Source organism: Sander lucioperca, chromosome 15, assembly GCF_008315115.2.
Source record: "Sander lucioperca isolate FBNREF2018 chromosome 15, SLUC_FBN_1.2, whole genome shotgun sequence".
Lineage (NCBI taxonomy): Eukaryota > Metazoa > Chordata > Actinopteri > Perciformes > Percidae > Sander > Sander lucioperca.
In genome coordinates, this window is record NC_050187.1 from 8,609,070 (window position 1) to 8,623,385 (window position 14,316).

At 39.7% G+C, this 14,316-nt stretch overlaps 1 protein-coding gene across 2 annotated transcripts in view; it reads right to left on the reverse strand.

Annotated features, from left to right (window-relative positions):
- Window positions 1-1,734: 1,734 nt before the first annotated feature.
- Window positions 1,735-14,316, reverse strand: part of LOC116047880 (coiled-coil domain-containing protein 85A-like) — a 52,230-nt gene continuing 39,648 nt past the window's right edge. Inside the window, exons 4-5 of one of the 2 annotated variants that reach the window (XR_004104498.2) lie at window positions 11,538-13,838; window positions 1,735-1,745 (exon numbers count right to left, since the gene is read on the reverse strand). Coding sequence is in view for 1 of the 2 variants with exons in the window: in XM_031296904.2 (XP_031152764.1) it covers window positions 13,823-13,838 (16 nt within the window). In the remaining variant the exon portion in view is untranslated. Of the gene's footprint in view, window positions 1,746-10,674; window positions 13,839-14,316 lie in introns of those variants that run through there. The other variant, XM_031296904.2, reaches the window with a different exon arrangement.

The window sequence follows — 14,316 nt, forward strand, 5'->3', positions numbered from 1 at the left end:
TTTATCATAATGCAGCAAAAACAACAGAACATGACATTTTCATTGGGTTTATATTTTTAAAACAAGGCCATTGCAGTTACAGTACATTCCCCTTTAACTGTACAAACCAAAGGTTGATGGTACGTGCCCAATGTGGCATTTCATGGCGGCAGGGATTGCTGCCATAAAATGTGCTTGGTGGACGCGTCAATTATCAGTTTCTCTTCACTGACCACTGACAAGCAAAGAAAACAGGCTACACCCTCCTACAACCGCTATGGCTGCACCTGGTTGGACAAATGCTTCACGTGGGACTGTCTGCTCCCGAATTTTAAAACAGACAAAATAGTTCACCGAAATGTGTTTCTGAAAACATTTTTTGTGAGAAATAGGCTATGCAGTTGCTGAATCTGTCTTCATTTCAGATCGACAACGGTCAATTTATAAGATTTTCGTGAGTTTTCAAGAGGCAGCTAGTCGAGCTGAACACCCATGATTTGCATAAAGTAGCCTGAACCCTAACTTTATTACATGCCCTGCTTTTTGAAAGGACATGCATTCGCTCCGACACTATCAGAATGCATTGCACAGCTGCTTACATAGACAATGAATGGGAAGCCAGTGGAAACGTAGCAAACTGCCCACTGCCTTAGATTTCCATGCCAAAACCCAAAATAGGCCCTCAGCCTCAGGGCTGGCAGTAGGAGGGCCAAGCAAACTTATGACTTCGAACTTGGCCCTGTAGAATAAAGTACATTCAAATTTAAGCCAGGCTGCTGGCATGCCATATTTTATCATAATGCAGCAAAAACAACAGAACATGACATTTTCATTGGGTTTATATTTTTAAAACAAGGCCATTGCAGTTACAGTACATTCCCCTTTAACTGTACAAACCAAAGGTTGATGGTACGTGCCCAATGTGGCATTTCATGGCGGCAGGGATTGCTGCCATAAAATGTGCTTGGTGGACGCGTCAATTATCAGTTTCTCTTCACTGACCACTGACAAGCAAAGAAAACAGGCTACACCCTCCTACAACCGCTATGGCTGCACCTGGTTGGACAAATGCTTCACGTGGGACTGTCTGCTCCCGAATTTTAAAACAGACAAAATAGTTCACCGAAATGTGTTTCTGAAAACATTTTTTGTGAGAAATAGGCTATGCAGTTGCTGAATCTGTCTTCATTTCAGATCGACAACGGTCAATTTATAAGATTTTCGTGAGTTTTCAAGAGGCAGCTAGTCGAGCTGAACACCCATGATTTGCATAAAGTAGCCTGAACCCTAACTTTATTACATGCCCTGCTTTTTGAAAGGACATGCATTCGCTCCGACACTATCAGAATGCATTGCACAGCTGCTTACATAGACAATGAATGGGAAGCCAGTGGAAACGTAGCAAACTGCCCACTGCCTTAGATTTCCATGCCAAAACCCAAAATAGGCCCTCAGCCTCAGGGCTGGCAGTAGGAGGGCCAAGCAAACTTATGACTTCGAACTTGGCCCTGTAGAATAAAGTACATTCAAATTTAAGCCAGGCTGCTGGCATGCCATATTTTATCATAATGCAGCAAAAACAACAGAACATGACATTTTCATTGGGTTTATATTTTTAAAACAAGGCCATTGCAGTTACAGTACATTCCCCTTTAACTGTACAAACCAAAGGTTGATGGTACGTGCCCAATGTGGCATTTCATGGCGGCAGGGATTGCTGCCATAAAATGTGCTTGGTGGACGCGTCAATTATCAGTTTCTCTTCACTGACCACTGACAAGCAAAGAAAACAGGCTACACCCTCCTACAACCGCTATGGCTGCACCTGGTTGGACAAATGCTTCACGTGGGACTGTCTGCTCCCGAATTTTAAAACAGACAAAATAGTTCACCGAAATGTGTTTCTGAAAACATTTTTTGTGAGAAATAGGCTATGCAGTTGCTGAATCTGTCTTTATTTCAGATCGACAACGGTCAATTTATAAGATTTTCGTGAGTTTTCAAGAGGCAGCTAGTCGAGCTGAACACCCATGATTTGCATAAAGTAGCCTGAACCCTAACTTTATTACATGCCCTGCTTTTTGAAAGGACATGCATTCGCTCCGACACTATCAGAATGCATTGCACAGCTGCTTACATAGACAATGAATGGGAAGCCAGTGGAAACGTAGCATTACAGTATGTAACTCTATCCAGAACCTTTGGATAAACCTTATGAGGTTTTTATCTGACAGTGGCAATATGCAATTGTATTGTGTGTTACGGTATTATATCATATTGTATGTCATATTGTATGTCATACTGACATGCATTTTTTTCTTTTTCTCACAATTGGATGTGACACTGCATGGCAATATGATGGCAGATGGTTTATTATATATTGTTTATGGTGTTGTGTTTCATCAAGTTGCCTACACTGTGGTGCAGTGGTTCTTGAACTGCGGGGGTGTGTGAGGGTGTGGTGGAATTGGAGTTGGCACATAGTTTGCGCATAGTCTGGATCAGCAGAAGTACATTTCCAGGGAAACAATGGGAAACAACAACAACCTTGGAGATAGCAAGCTACATGCTAAGCATGGCAAGTTTTGGTAAGTCACTGGTAAGAGCAAATGACAATTAACCATGTATCCAGCTAATTTAAATAGCTCACGTTACTGTATTGTGTGAACAGTTAAAGGACAATTCCGGTGCAAAATGCCGTGCTTGATCTATGTTACTGGTTACTGGTTGCACAGCGTTCGTCGTTCGACTGATTGTGACTGTTTTCCCAAGATGACGCCTGCCTGTATACGTGAAGGTACAGTCTTTCTAAACTATTTTTTTTAATAAACTGTCTGTACACTTACAAAGTTCTCAATGCTTCGGTTTACATGTAGGGACACTCATTAAGCAACCGTGGAAGTGTGGTGCTATTTGGAGCCTTGTTAGTGGTATAGAAATAGCGATTTCTTTTTACTTTCGCGTGGCCCCGACGACAAGTGTTATTAGCTAATTAGCGGTTTGCCCTAAAACTGGTCACATTCGATTAGCATGAAAACATATCCCAGAGAATGGGTGACTCGGTACCCATGGTAACCCCTAGCTTCATTTTGCGCCGGAATTGTCCTTTAACTTCATTTAATATTGTATGTGGTGTTTTCTTTTGTGGGGTGCAAATGTTCAACCAAAACAAGTTCCTTCCCGAGACTATCTCACGTCACCCAAGACGATTGTGATTGGTTTAAAGAAATGCAAACAACCCAGCGTTCTTTTCGCCTATCCCAGAATACTGTATATGTGCTAGCCTGATGCCTGAAGTAAGGTCTGGCAATGTGAGACGCATAAACTTTTGGTTTGCAAAGGGGGTCATGGCAGAACAAAAGGCTGAAAAACATTGCTGTATTAAATGGTATCACATTGTGTATGGTGTTGTATATTGTAGCACAATTACCTCAGAGGAATATTCCTTTTCACTACTCCAAGTAAAGGAGTTCAGGTATCTCGGGATGTTGTTTGAGGGTTAGATGTTGGATGGGTGCTGTAATGCAGGACTGTACGGGACTGGATCTACGTTTCAACTCTAACCTATGGTCATTGCCATGACCAAAAGATTGAGACACAAGTAGGCAAAATGAATTTCCTTCACAGAATGCCCTGGCTCACCCTAACAGACAGGGTCAGGAGCTCAGACATCCGCATGGAGCAGAGCAGAACTTCAGCTCCTTCTGGTCTAAAGGAGCCATTTGAGATGTTTGCAGGCATCTGATCTGTTTTTTTCATGCTCGTTCAACTGGGAGGAGACTCCAAGGCATACCCTGGACCCTGTTGTTGACTCCTTTCAAGCTACATCTGAGGAATAATATAGTCATAGAACAGTTGTTACCTTCATGCTGGATGAGTGGGCTAAGACAGCCACTACCACAGTGCTCAGCAAAAAAAATTGTACCCTATAAAAGACTATTTTCCTTACACGAAAGCACAAATATAAGTCCTAACAAACAAAATTGTATAATTTATGAGCCTTAAGGGAAGATTGCTCATCTGGGACTAAACAAGCTCTAAAACCATGACAACAACTGTGATACTTTTGCATAATTTCTAAATAGAACAATGACACCACTGCCAAGATGATTTGTGTTTGTTATAATATAATATTTAGAGTATTAATGTCGCTGGTGTACTGTTCCCATCTTAATAACGGCGTTACCGTTACTGCCAAAAAATGCGGCGCGTTACTATATTTGAAGCTGTTTTTTCATCAGACCAACTAGATCTCTGAGTCTGAGCCGAGAGGCAAATACTTTTTTTTACTGTTCTAGTGGCACTGGGCAGTGCACGACGCATAAATGCTGACGATTGGCTGAGGTTGAGTAAAATGTCATGGTAAGCCAATCAGAGGTAGAGTTGGGCGGGTGTTCGAAAGCACGCATAGTCGGACACACAAGAACAACACAAGCGAGTCAGTCAACGAGAGAGAGACAGGTATGGCGTTATGAAATCAAGGAGAGGGTTAACTTTTCCTGCTCTAGATTTTCCACCTTGGTCAGAAAACACAGGGAAGACACTTTGTTTGTCTACACTATACTCTAGAGTCGGTACTCGCTCGAAAGCTAATCGCTGTCACTCTCTCACTTCTCCCTCGCTCTACCACCTACTCCCCACACACACACACACACACACACATGCCGGCTCGACGCACACACCAGCGCACAAGTATAAACATCAGGCCACTGGCCTGTTGAGGTGTTGTGTTATTTGTATCGATCCACTATATAAACATAATATCTACATACATGGCATTTGATTGGAGTCTAGTCTCTTTGTCCCACAGCAACATTAAAATTGTTAAGATTTGTGTACATTGTTTCTGTTAATAATGTATTAAGTGTCCATTTCATTATACTATTCAGATTTCCAAAAAACACCATATTTTTGTTGTACTACACATTGCTGCAGCTCCTCTTTTCACCCTGTGTGTTGAGCTCTCTGATTTGGCTACAGAGTGAGACATCTCACTTCTGTTCAATCTTTGTTGGGAATCGCACATGCGCAGTACCTAGGTAAGGACTACTACCCAGTCAGTAGCAGAGTATGAGGGCGTGCCATGCTAGCAGCTAGGCGAGCATTATAACGTGTTAGAAAGTGACGCACGTTCGTTACGGAAGTAAAGGCTGGACTACAATAGAGCTGTTTGGAGCAGTTTGTGAACAGTGTTTTTTGTTGGAGATGGTAAGTCCCTTTGGGGTGGACTTTGGGCTTTTTCATTTTGTAAACCTATAACATGCACAAAAAGATATATAACACAATAAATGAAAGGGAAAAGCCAAAAAGCATAATATGAGCACTTTAAATAGATATTAAACATTGACATCAAAAATCTCTTGTTGTGGAGAAAGATTTTAATCAGTCTTTAAAAACACAAAACCAAATCACCTTTTTCCTTTTCATCCTGTACCTCAGATCTCAAAGGAATAGTTCGCCCAAAAACAATATAGATTGTATTTAGTATTTACCTCCATAGGTTCTTTATGCTACCAGAAAAGTTTTCTGTTGAACGGCATTAAGGAGAGCAGAGTACCTGAAAAATGGAAGCATATCAGTGAAAACTAACTTTCATGGGGTCCGAACAAAAAATATCCCAAAACTTTTTGTTCCAAAATTCCTGTGCGCATGCGTGGAAAACAAATTCCTTCATGGGAAATGCTTTGTTTTGCAATAGTTTAGCAAAAATAATTGTGTTTAGATTTACATGAGCCCAGAAATAGATACAAGACACTTGAATAATGCTGCACAGTAATGTTCCAAATTTTTTTTAAGACGTTTCTTTATTGCTGTCTACATACAGTAGTTGTCTGCACTGATATGCTTTAGTTTTTCGGGTGCTCTGTTCTCCTGAACGCATTTGACAAAAAAACTCTACAGAGCTGAGTGCTATGTACAATTTATTGTTTTTTAAGTGAACTATTTCTAAAAGATGTCACTTTAACGGTAGCTCAACTGGTGGAGCGCACGCCCCATGTACTAAGGCTGAGTTTGACTCCAAACCCATGGCCCTTGGCTGCATGTCGTGCCCTCTCTCCCCCGTTTTCTCTGAGTCTTAAGATGTACTGTCAAATAAACGCAAAAGGCCAAAAAATTATCTTACATGAAAGAAAAAAAGTGATGATGATTTGTCCATCAGCTTTTCACTCCTTCCAACTTTGAAGTTTAAGCTTAAACTTTGGAAGGCCAACTATTTTGGCTATAAGGCAGTTCTGCAGGTTTCCTGTCCCAGTTTAAACAGAGCCACACTCTCTCCTGTCTTTCCTCTCAACTCTCTCAGTGACTAAGAAGGACACTGGGAGTCATGAAAATCATGAAATATGTGGAAAGCAGTTGGGTGTTGTCAGAAAAAAGGACAGAGACAGGCAGACGAGCAGACAGGGTGACTCACAAGCACAGCCAGCCATGGAGGAACTGGAACAGACATGTACGTATACTGGCATACTGACAGAGACACCAAGGGCCCAATACTGCTGCATTGCAGAGTGAAGCTACGGGAACTGTACACTTTATGTGTGTATGTGAGAGGGAAAAGTGAGTGTGTGCATGTGAGTGCGTGCATGCGTGGTATGAAAGAGAGAGAGAGAGAGAGAGAGAGAGAGAGAGAGAGAGTGAGTGAGTGCTGCGTGGGTGGCTCATATTCAAATTTGTTTGATCCTTTGCCATCGCAGCTAATAAATAATAGGGGACCATTTCCTCTGGCAGCCAGCCAGCAATCTGTTCACTGTACACAGAGCACACACACACACACACACACACACATACATACAGAGAAATACACATACACTAATGCTATAATTGAATAAAATAAATAAAGAATGCCTGATCTGCTTACCACACAAACACACAACAAGTAATGTTATTGATGGAGCAGCAGTGTGTGCACTATTAGCAAAGTGTGCTGCCACAGAGCAGTGAGAGCAACCATCTTTAACAAGCATATATTAAATGGCAGCAGTTGGCTCCTTAATTGATCACGTTTTAACGGAGCTGTTGATAAAGAACTGCCACGCTACACTGGAGCCATCACCAGAATGGATTTTTAAGAGTTAATTTGATGGGAAAATACTGTATGTCTTTTTTTTTCTTCTTTTTTTTATTAATATAATATACAGGATCTATCCCAAACGTTTGTCAGAATGGAAGTATATATACCAGCAAAGACTCCATCCAGATACCAACCTCTCATGTTAATGTACAGCTAATTTATATTAGCAAATATGTTTTGTAAAAATACATCATGCCGCTCAGATTACATAAACATAACAAGGGATTGTATATATTAGAACTTTTTAAATGAACGTGATAATAACGAGTTAACACAAATTCCTTTAAACGCAACTAATTGTTTGACGCGCGATTAACTGTTCTGTTTGATTGTAAAAAGCAAAACAAAAAGAAACCTCCTTGAGCAGAAATAGATAAAGAAAAGGGTCTTTTGAATAGCAAGTTGAGTTTCAAAGCCCTTCCAGATGGTTCTCTGGACAAGACTAAAGTTATTTGCATGTATTGTTGATGTGAACTGAGTTACCACCAAAGTGCATAGAGTCTGAAATACCACTTGAGCATTAAAAACTTAAAAATATTCCTTTTAAAGTACACTTAGAACAGATAAAAAATGTGCAATTAATTTGGGATTAATCGCGAACTAACTATGGACAATAGTGCGATTAATCGCAATTAAATATTTTAATCGATTGACAGCCCTAGTATATATAAAACGTTCACTGTTAACGTATTTCATTTGCTTTTCTCATCCCCACCTACTCCTGGTCTTTTTGATAGGCAACTCAGAGCACGAGGTTTAAGGTAAGGGTTTTCGCCTAACCAAATTTCTGACTCACATGGTGACACCTTGGCCGGTTCTACTCGTTGATGAAGACCATGAGATGCAGTTGAAAGCTCTGAGAAAGCTAGTAAGTGGACCTTGAGTTAAGATTATTTTGTGAAAACAAGACAGAGCCAGGCTTGGTGTTTCCCCCTGCCTTTAGTCTTTATGCTAAGCTAGGCTAACCATGAGTCTTGAGCTCCAAATTTCATACACAGACATATTTATATCAAGCTTCTAATTTCAGTCTCGGAAAGTAAGCAAGATATTTCCCAAAGTGTTGAACTATTCCCTAAGGATGATTTTCCACATTACTATACAGCCTACAGTAAGTCTGTGATGTATCCAACAAAAACACATTGATACAATGAACACTTCAGGCAAAGGAGTTGATTTTACATAAAGACACTTTATTAGCTTATACATACATCTCTGGTTATAATAATTAGATATATAATACCAAGAAGTCAAAAATAATAATTGTTATATATTTATAAAACTAAGCAGATATACTACTCTTGACTTTTAAAAACATAACGTCTTTGATAATATATTATAGTTCTTGTCTCGTTTCATCTGTCTGGGGTGAAGAGGTTATACAGTATGGATTCAGGATAAATGTATATGTGTGAATGTCCGTATGTGTGTGTATATTATTGTGAGCTACTGTGTGTTCACCAAGTAAAATGTCACATATTTCGCACATCCAGTTTTATTAGAACAACACATCTTGATAATTTCATCTGGTTGTGGAAATCCTGAAAATACTTTTAGAAAATGCAATTGTAAATACTTAAAAAAAAAAAAAGTAAACATTCTGGAATAAATTTCCTCATGTATTTTGGTGAGGACAGACATCCTGGAATGCTGAAACCAAGCTTCCTGTCACAAAACATACATATATAGTCGGATCTCTAATGGATGATTTTAAACATTTCCAACACAAACTGCAAGTTCTGTTGTGCTAAGTCAGTAAGCCATTTCTTGTCAAATCCTGACCTTGGATTTGGTGCATCTGTGCTTTCAGTGAAATCTGTTTTCCTCTGTGAAAGCAAAGCATAAAACTATGTATGTGGGAGCATTTATTCATTAAATCCAAGAAATCTCCACTAACCCACACACATTAAATATAGCTTACTCCTACTACTTAGAAACCTAATAGCACAAGACCTATGAGCACAACTATGGGTTAACTCAAGGTAGGGCTGAGTGGTTAATATCTATATTAGGGGTCCAAGCCCGAGGCTGTAAGCACAGCAGGGCTGTGGAACCCTATTGTTTAAGCAAAGATTATTATTCTTCTCCGTAAAACTCACGCTACAGCCTAAACCGTACATGGTGGGGGGGTGCCATTTTCAGGACTGGTCCAGAACCCTGCAAGGACCTCAGGCGCAACAATTGACCAACTTCCACCACTAGGTGGCGCTAAAGTAGAGAAAACACGTTTGGTCCTATAACTCCTAAACCATACATCACACATTCAAAAACCATATATCCTCATGTTCCCTGGATCCAGGTGTATCTCCTGATGTAGGCCACACCCATTTCCGCCTAGATGTTTATGCATGAAAAATCACGATTTATCGAAAACCTACTTTGCTGAACTCCTCCTAGACCGTGCGACCGATCTGCACGAAACTTGGCAGGTAGCATCTCCAGACCGACCTGAAAAAAGTTATCAAAATAATTTTTCTAGGATAAAAATTGTGCATATTATGCGCAAACAAATTTGTGTAGCTAACTATGAAAACACCAACTTTGCCATATCTCGGCCAAAATAAATGCTATCAACGCGAAACTTTAGATATCTTGTTTGCCATGAACCTGTGGAGGTCCCTAACACATTTTATGAAAATTAGCCACTAGGGGGCACTACAAGTACAAAAAGTTTATATGTTACGCTTTGTGTTCCGCTTTCGCGCACTCCCTGGGTCGTCGGGGGCGACTCGCGTCGGGGGCGACTGACGCCGGGGAGGCTTGGACCCCGTCATAACTGCTTGCAGTTCTAGTATTGAAATTGTAATACTAAAGAGTTTAATTTTCAAAATACAAGAGGCTTGATTTTATTGTATAACTTAAGTAGTTGTCAATGTCATCAATGTTCTGTAGCAAGTCAAAGTTTAAAGGATGATTGCTGGTGTGTCTACGTCGATCTAGCATATCTCTTTAGGAGAATAGCAGAGCCGGTGTGTGTGTGTGTGTGTGTGTGCATGTGTGAGAGAGACAGGGACGGGGATTGGCTTCGGAGCGACTAGCATTTGAAACGGAAAAAAACAAAGTGTCTCCCTTTTGCTTTCTGACCACAGCCAGGAAATCTGTAGCAGGAAAAGTTAACCCTCAATTTTATGTTGTTCACGAAGGAGTACATGGAAATCAGTAGGAGGAAATGCTACCAAGCCATGGCTAAATTGACCAATCACATTTCTGGGAAGATGCACGTCAGGCTACGGCATAGGGTCCATATCCTTGGTACGGATGTGTCCGTACCTACAGCGTAGATTCAACGCAGATGCATAAATCAGGCTTAAGCCAGCAGCTAATGTCAACAGTAGCTAGTGAATTTACTTAATGTAATTAACTGTAATGCTAGCTTATTCAAATCAATTCTTTGAATTAACAAAACAACAAATCTTGACTACTGTCTGGTTCTTATGCTCTCTGCATTCCGGTGTGTGTAAATTTACACACGGACAGAAGCCTTTATTGAAGTAGAAGGAGCACTTTGTATCATATATGATATGTGAAAAAAAAAAAAAATGTTGTTGTTCATAAAAGACTAGCAACGACCGAGAGCTAGCTCAGTAGTAATCACGTGAAAATAAAAATAAGTAAATGAAAATACTTTGATTTATGGAGTTTTCATTTTAGGCTTTGAAGCATTCAAATCTAGATAAACTGAAAATAGTGTTGCTGGGTATCCACTGTTCCTGATCTATTTGTGTCTTCTGGCATCTACACCTGCATATCTCCTTAACATGCTGTGATAAAATGTTGCACAATGCATGTTGTCCGTGTCTAAATACCTGGAAGTGTGGAAAATGACAAGCAAACACACACAGCCCCATATACATGACTGAACGCTGACACAAGGTTTAGAATACTCTAACACTGTTGGTATAGGAACAGACCTTGATACAAAAGCTGAACAAGGTGCAGAAAATAACCAAACCTTTCCTTCTCCCATAAACAACAACATATTTAAATTCCCCTCACACATTCTCTATATATTCTCTTTGTAACCCTTAAAGTTACAGCACCTTGGGTATATGCCTCATAACTACACAGGAACAACAATTTCACACAGAAGCTATGCAAACTTCCAAATATGACAACTGGAACATTTGCTTCTCTGTTAGCTTATTTTAATCAAATGGAGGTAAATGCTAGCTGTTCTGGTAACTGCTGTGTTTTAATTCCAAACAGACTATACAGTATGCTCAAAGAAAACAACTGTTTGTTTGATGGAGGTTTTTAAAGTATAATTGGTCTTTATTACAACCTGGCTTATAGTGTCGTAGTTTTCACCATAATTTCTATCAGTAATAATAACATTGCACTCATCAAGTTTAAGGCTGCAACTAACTATTATTTTCATTATTGTTTATTCTGCCCATTATTTATCTATTTTGTGATTATCTAACCAATAATCATTTGATATATGAAATCTCACAAAAATGTAAAAAGAAAAAATACCATCGCCTTTTCTGACCAAAAGTGAAAAACCAAACACATTAAGTTTACTATTATAACCCTGTCCTTTGTGAAGCTGAAACCTGAGAATGTGTAGCATTTTTCACCATATTTGCTTGAAAAATGACCAAACCAATTAAATGATTATCTAAATAGTTAGATATTATTCTGTTCATCGACTAATCCCTTAACCGACTAATTGTTTTAGCTCTAATCAAGTTAATTGCTGGGATCTGGGAACGCAGTGACATGGCTAAAACGTCTGATTAGGGAAAAAAACATGAGTGCTTAGTCAGGTTTGCTGTTTCTTTTTTATCCATGATCTGCTAACAAGAGGTGCCAAATTTGACCATAAAGTTGTGTAGGCTAATTTTTACCAATAGCACCCCCAAGAAAGCTTTGCTAATTTCCGTCACAGATACATAGCATGTAGGAAAATGTTCAACGCATTCTCATGAAGGGGTTTGTATAAAATCGTAAGAAAACTTATGCACAACAATTGGTATGATATCATATATGGTGGTCACGGCTGGTCACGTGACGACCGGTCACAACAGTAAAGTTTAGCAGCTGTTACAGTTAAGTCTTGTGTTTACCCCTTAACTTCTTCCAGGACACAAACTCTGCTTCCCTACTTGAAAGCCTGTGTTGTTGGATACATTTATGCACCCCAACCCTCTCCCTACACAGATCTTAGCGGTCTTATAGCAGCAGTCAATATGGTGCATACAGTAATAACTACGTGGATTACATACAAATTACAGTGCATTACTTTTCTAACTATATGTACAAATGGTTCATGAGAACAGCCTGAAATGTTTCACTTTATAAGCCTAGCAACATTTTGAATTCGAAAGTGAGAACGCGAGTCAAAGGCAGTCAGAATCTGCCATCTCTGACAGCTCTGATACGGCTGTGAAAGTGATCAGTAAATTGTAATGAGGCTGATATTTGTTAAATGAGAGTAGGGCTGCAACAGTTATTTTCACTATCAATTGTCCGTTGATTATTTTCTCAATGAATCGTTTTGTCTGTAGAATGTCAAAAAATGGTGAACAATCCTCACAATCACAAATCAAATCACAATTTCCCAAAGCCCAAGGACATGATCTCCTTAAATGTCTAGTGTTGTCTGACAGTTCAAAGTCCAAAGATCCTAGAAGAAACCAGAACATATTCACATTTAAGAAGCTGAGACCAAAGAACTTTGGCATTCTAATAATTAAATTACTCAGAATGATTAATGATTTGAAATTGTTGCAATACCTTTTTCTGTCAATTAACTAATCGACTAATTGTTGCAAATGAAAAAAGAAGAAAAGGAACGTATTAGTGAAACTTGTGAATAAGTGAATCTGCAAATGTACTGAGAGCTGAAAACATTAGTTGTGTGTAATGGTGTGAACATAGTTTTCATGTGCAGTGGGGGATTACTATCAACAATTGTGGTGCACTCACTTTCAGTATAACCTCCAAATAAAGTGTTTTAGATAATCTAGCTAAACTAGCTTGTTTATGACTTGTCTGATTGTCTGACCTCTTATGTTTCTTGCCCTGTTGGACTGTTGTAGCGATGTTGCCGTGTTCCCAGATCTCAGCAATTACTTTGGTGAGTACAATGTTACTAAAAATGAGGCTACGAAATATGACCAGAGTTGTATTAAAACAGAATTATCTTTTAAAATAACTCAAAACTCCTCTTTTAGTTAAAATGAATCAGTAACTTATTTTGTGCTTTAATTCCAGGTCCACAATGACTTTGTAAAAGTAGTTACCATCATCACATATTGGGTATTATAAGTTTTAAAATAATCACTGGCATTGTGATTGTGAAGAGATTGCGAGGAAAAGGGGGCTGTAACCTCCAGTGTTACTCTTCCATGTAAAGGTTCTTTCTTCCAGACAGTCTCTGTCTTTCCAAAGAGGTAGGACTATTTTGTTGGCAACACAAAGATTCTCAGCTGTCTTATTTTTCTCTCTTCATTTTGGCAATACAATGATTGGCCTCTGACCGTCCAAACAATGACATTCACTCTTTTCTGGTAGTCCACGGGAAATGCATAGCAGCAGCAGCAGACAGGGCAGAGAGAGTGTTTAAGTGTTTCCAGTGTTTCGTCGCCTTGTTTCACTCATCTGCTCCCTCGCCCTCACTGCTTGATTTTGAAATCCATGATAATTTCTCCATCCAGTTATATCTCGATCCACTCGTTCTTTCATCCATCCAACCATCCATCCATTCTGCTAATAACCTCTCTCTGGGGTGTGTGTTGTCACAGCAGCATCTGATCAAGAGGCATATCATGGTCAGGAGGTATCAAAGCTGAAAGACAAGAAGGAAACCGTCCAATTACTGCAGGTGGATGGATAGTTTATTATTTGCAGAATATACCGTGTGTGTGTGTGTGTGTGTGTGTGTGTGCGTGCGTGCGTGCGTGCGTGCGTGCGTGTGTGTGGAGCCTGTGCTCAGCAGAATACAGGGATCTGTCCTCTCCAGTGAAGATGGATTCTGATTTATTCACCCATTAAGAACTGCTCCATCATTAAATATTAACCCAGCACAATCACTCCCCTTTCGGCCAATGCATATAGGCAGGGGTCACACCAGAATGACCTTCTTACACACACACACACACACACACACACACACTCCTGTACTTCTATACTTGTGAGGACCCTCATTGATGTAATGCATTCCCTAGCCCCTGACTCTAACCTAGCCATCACAACTAAATGCCTAACCCCAACCCTTACCCTATGCGAAACTTAAAACCAAGTCTGAACCCTCAAACAAGTCTTTG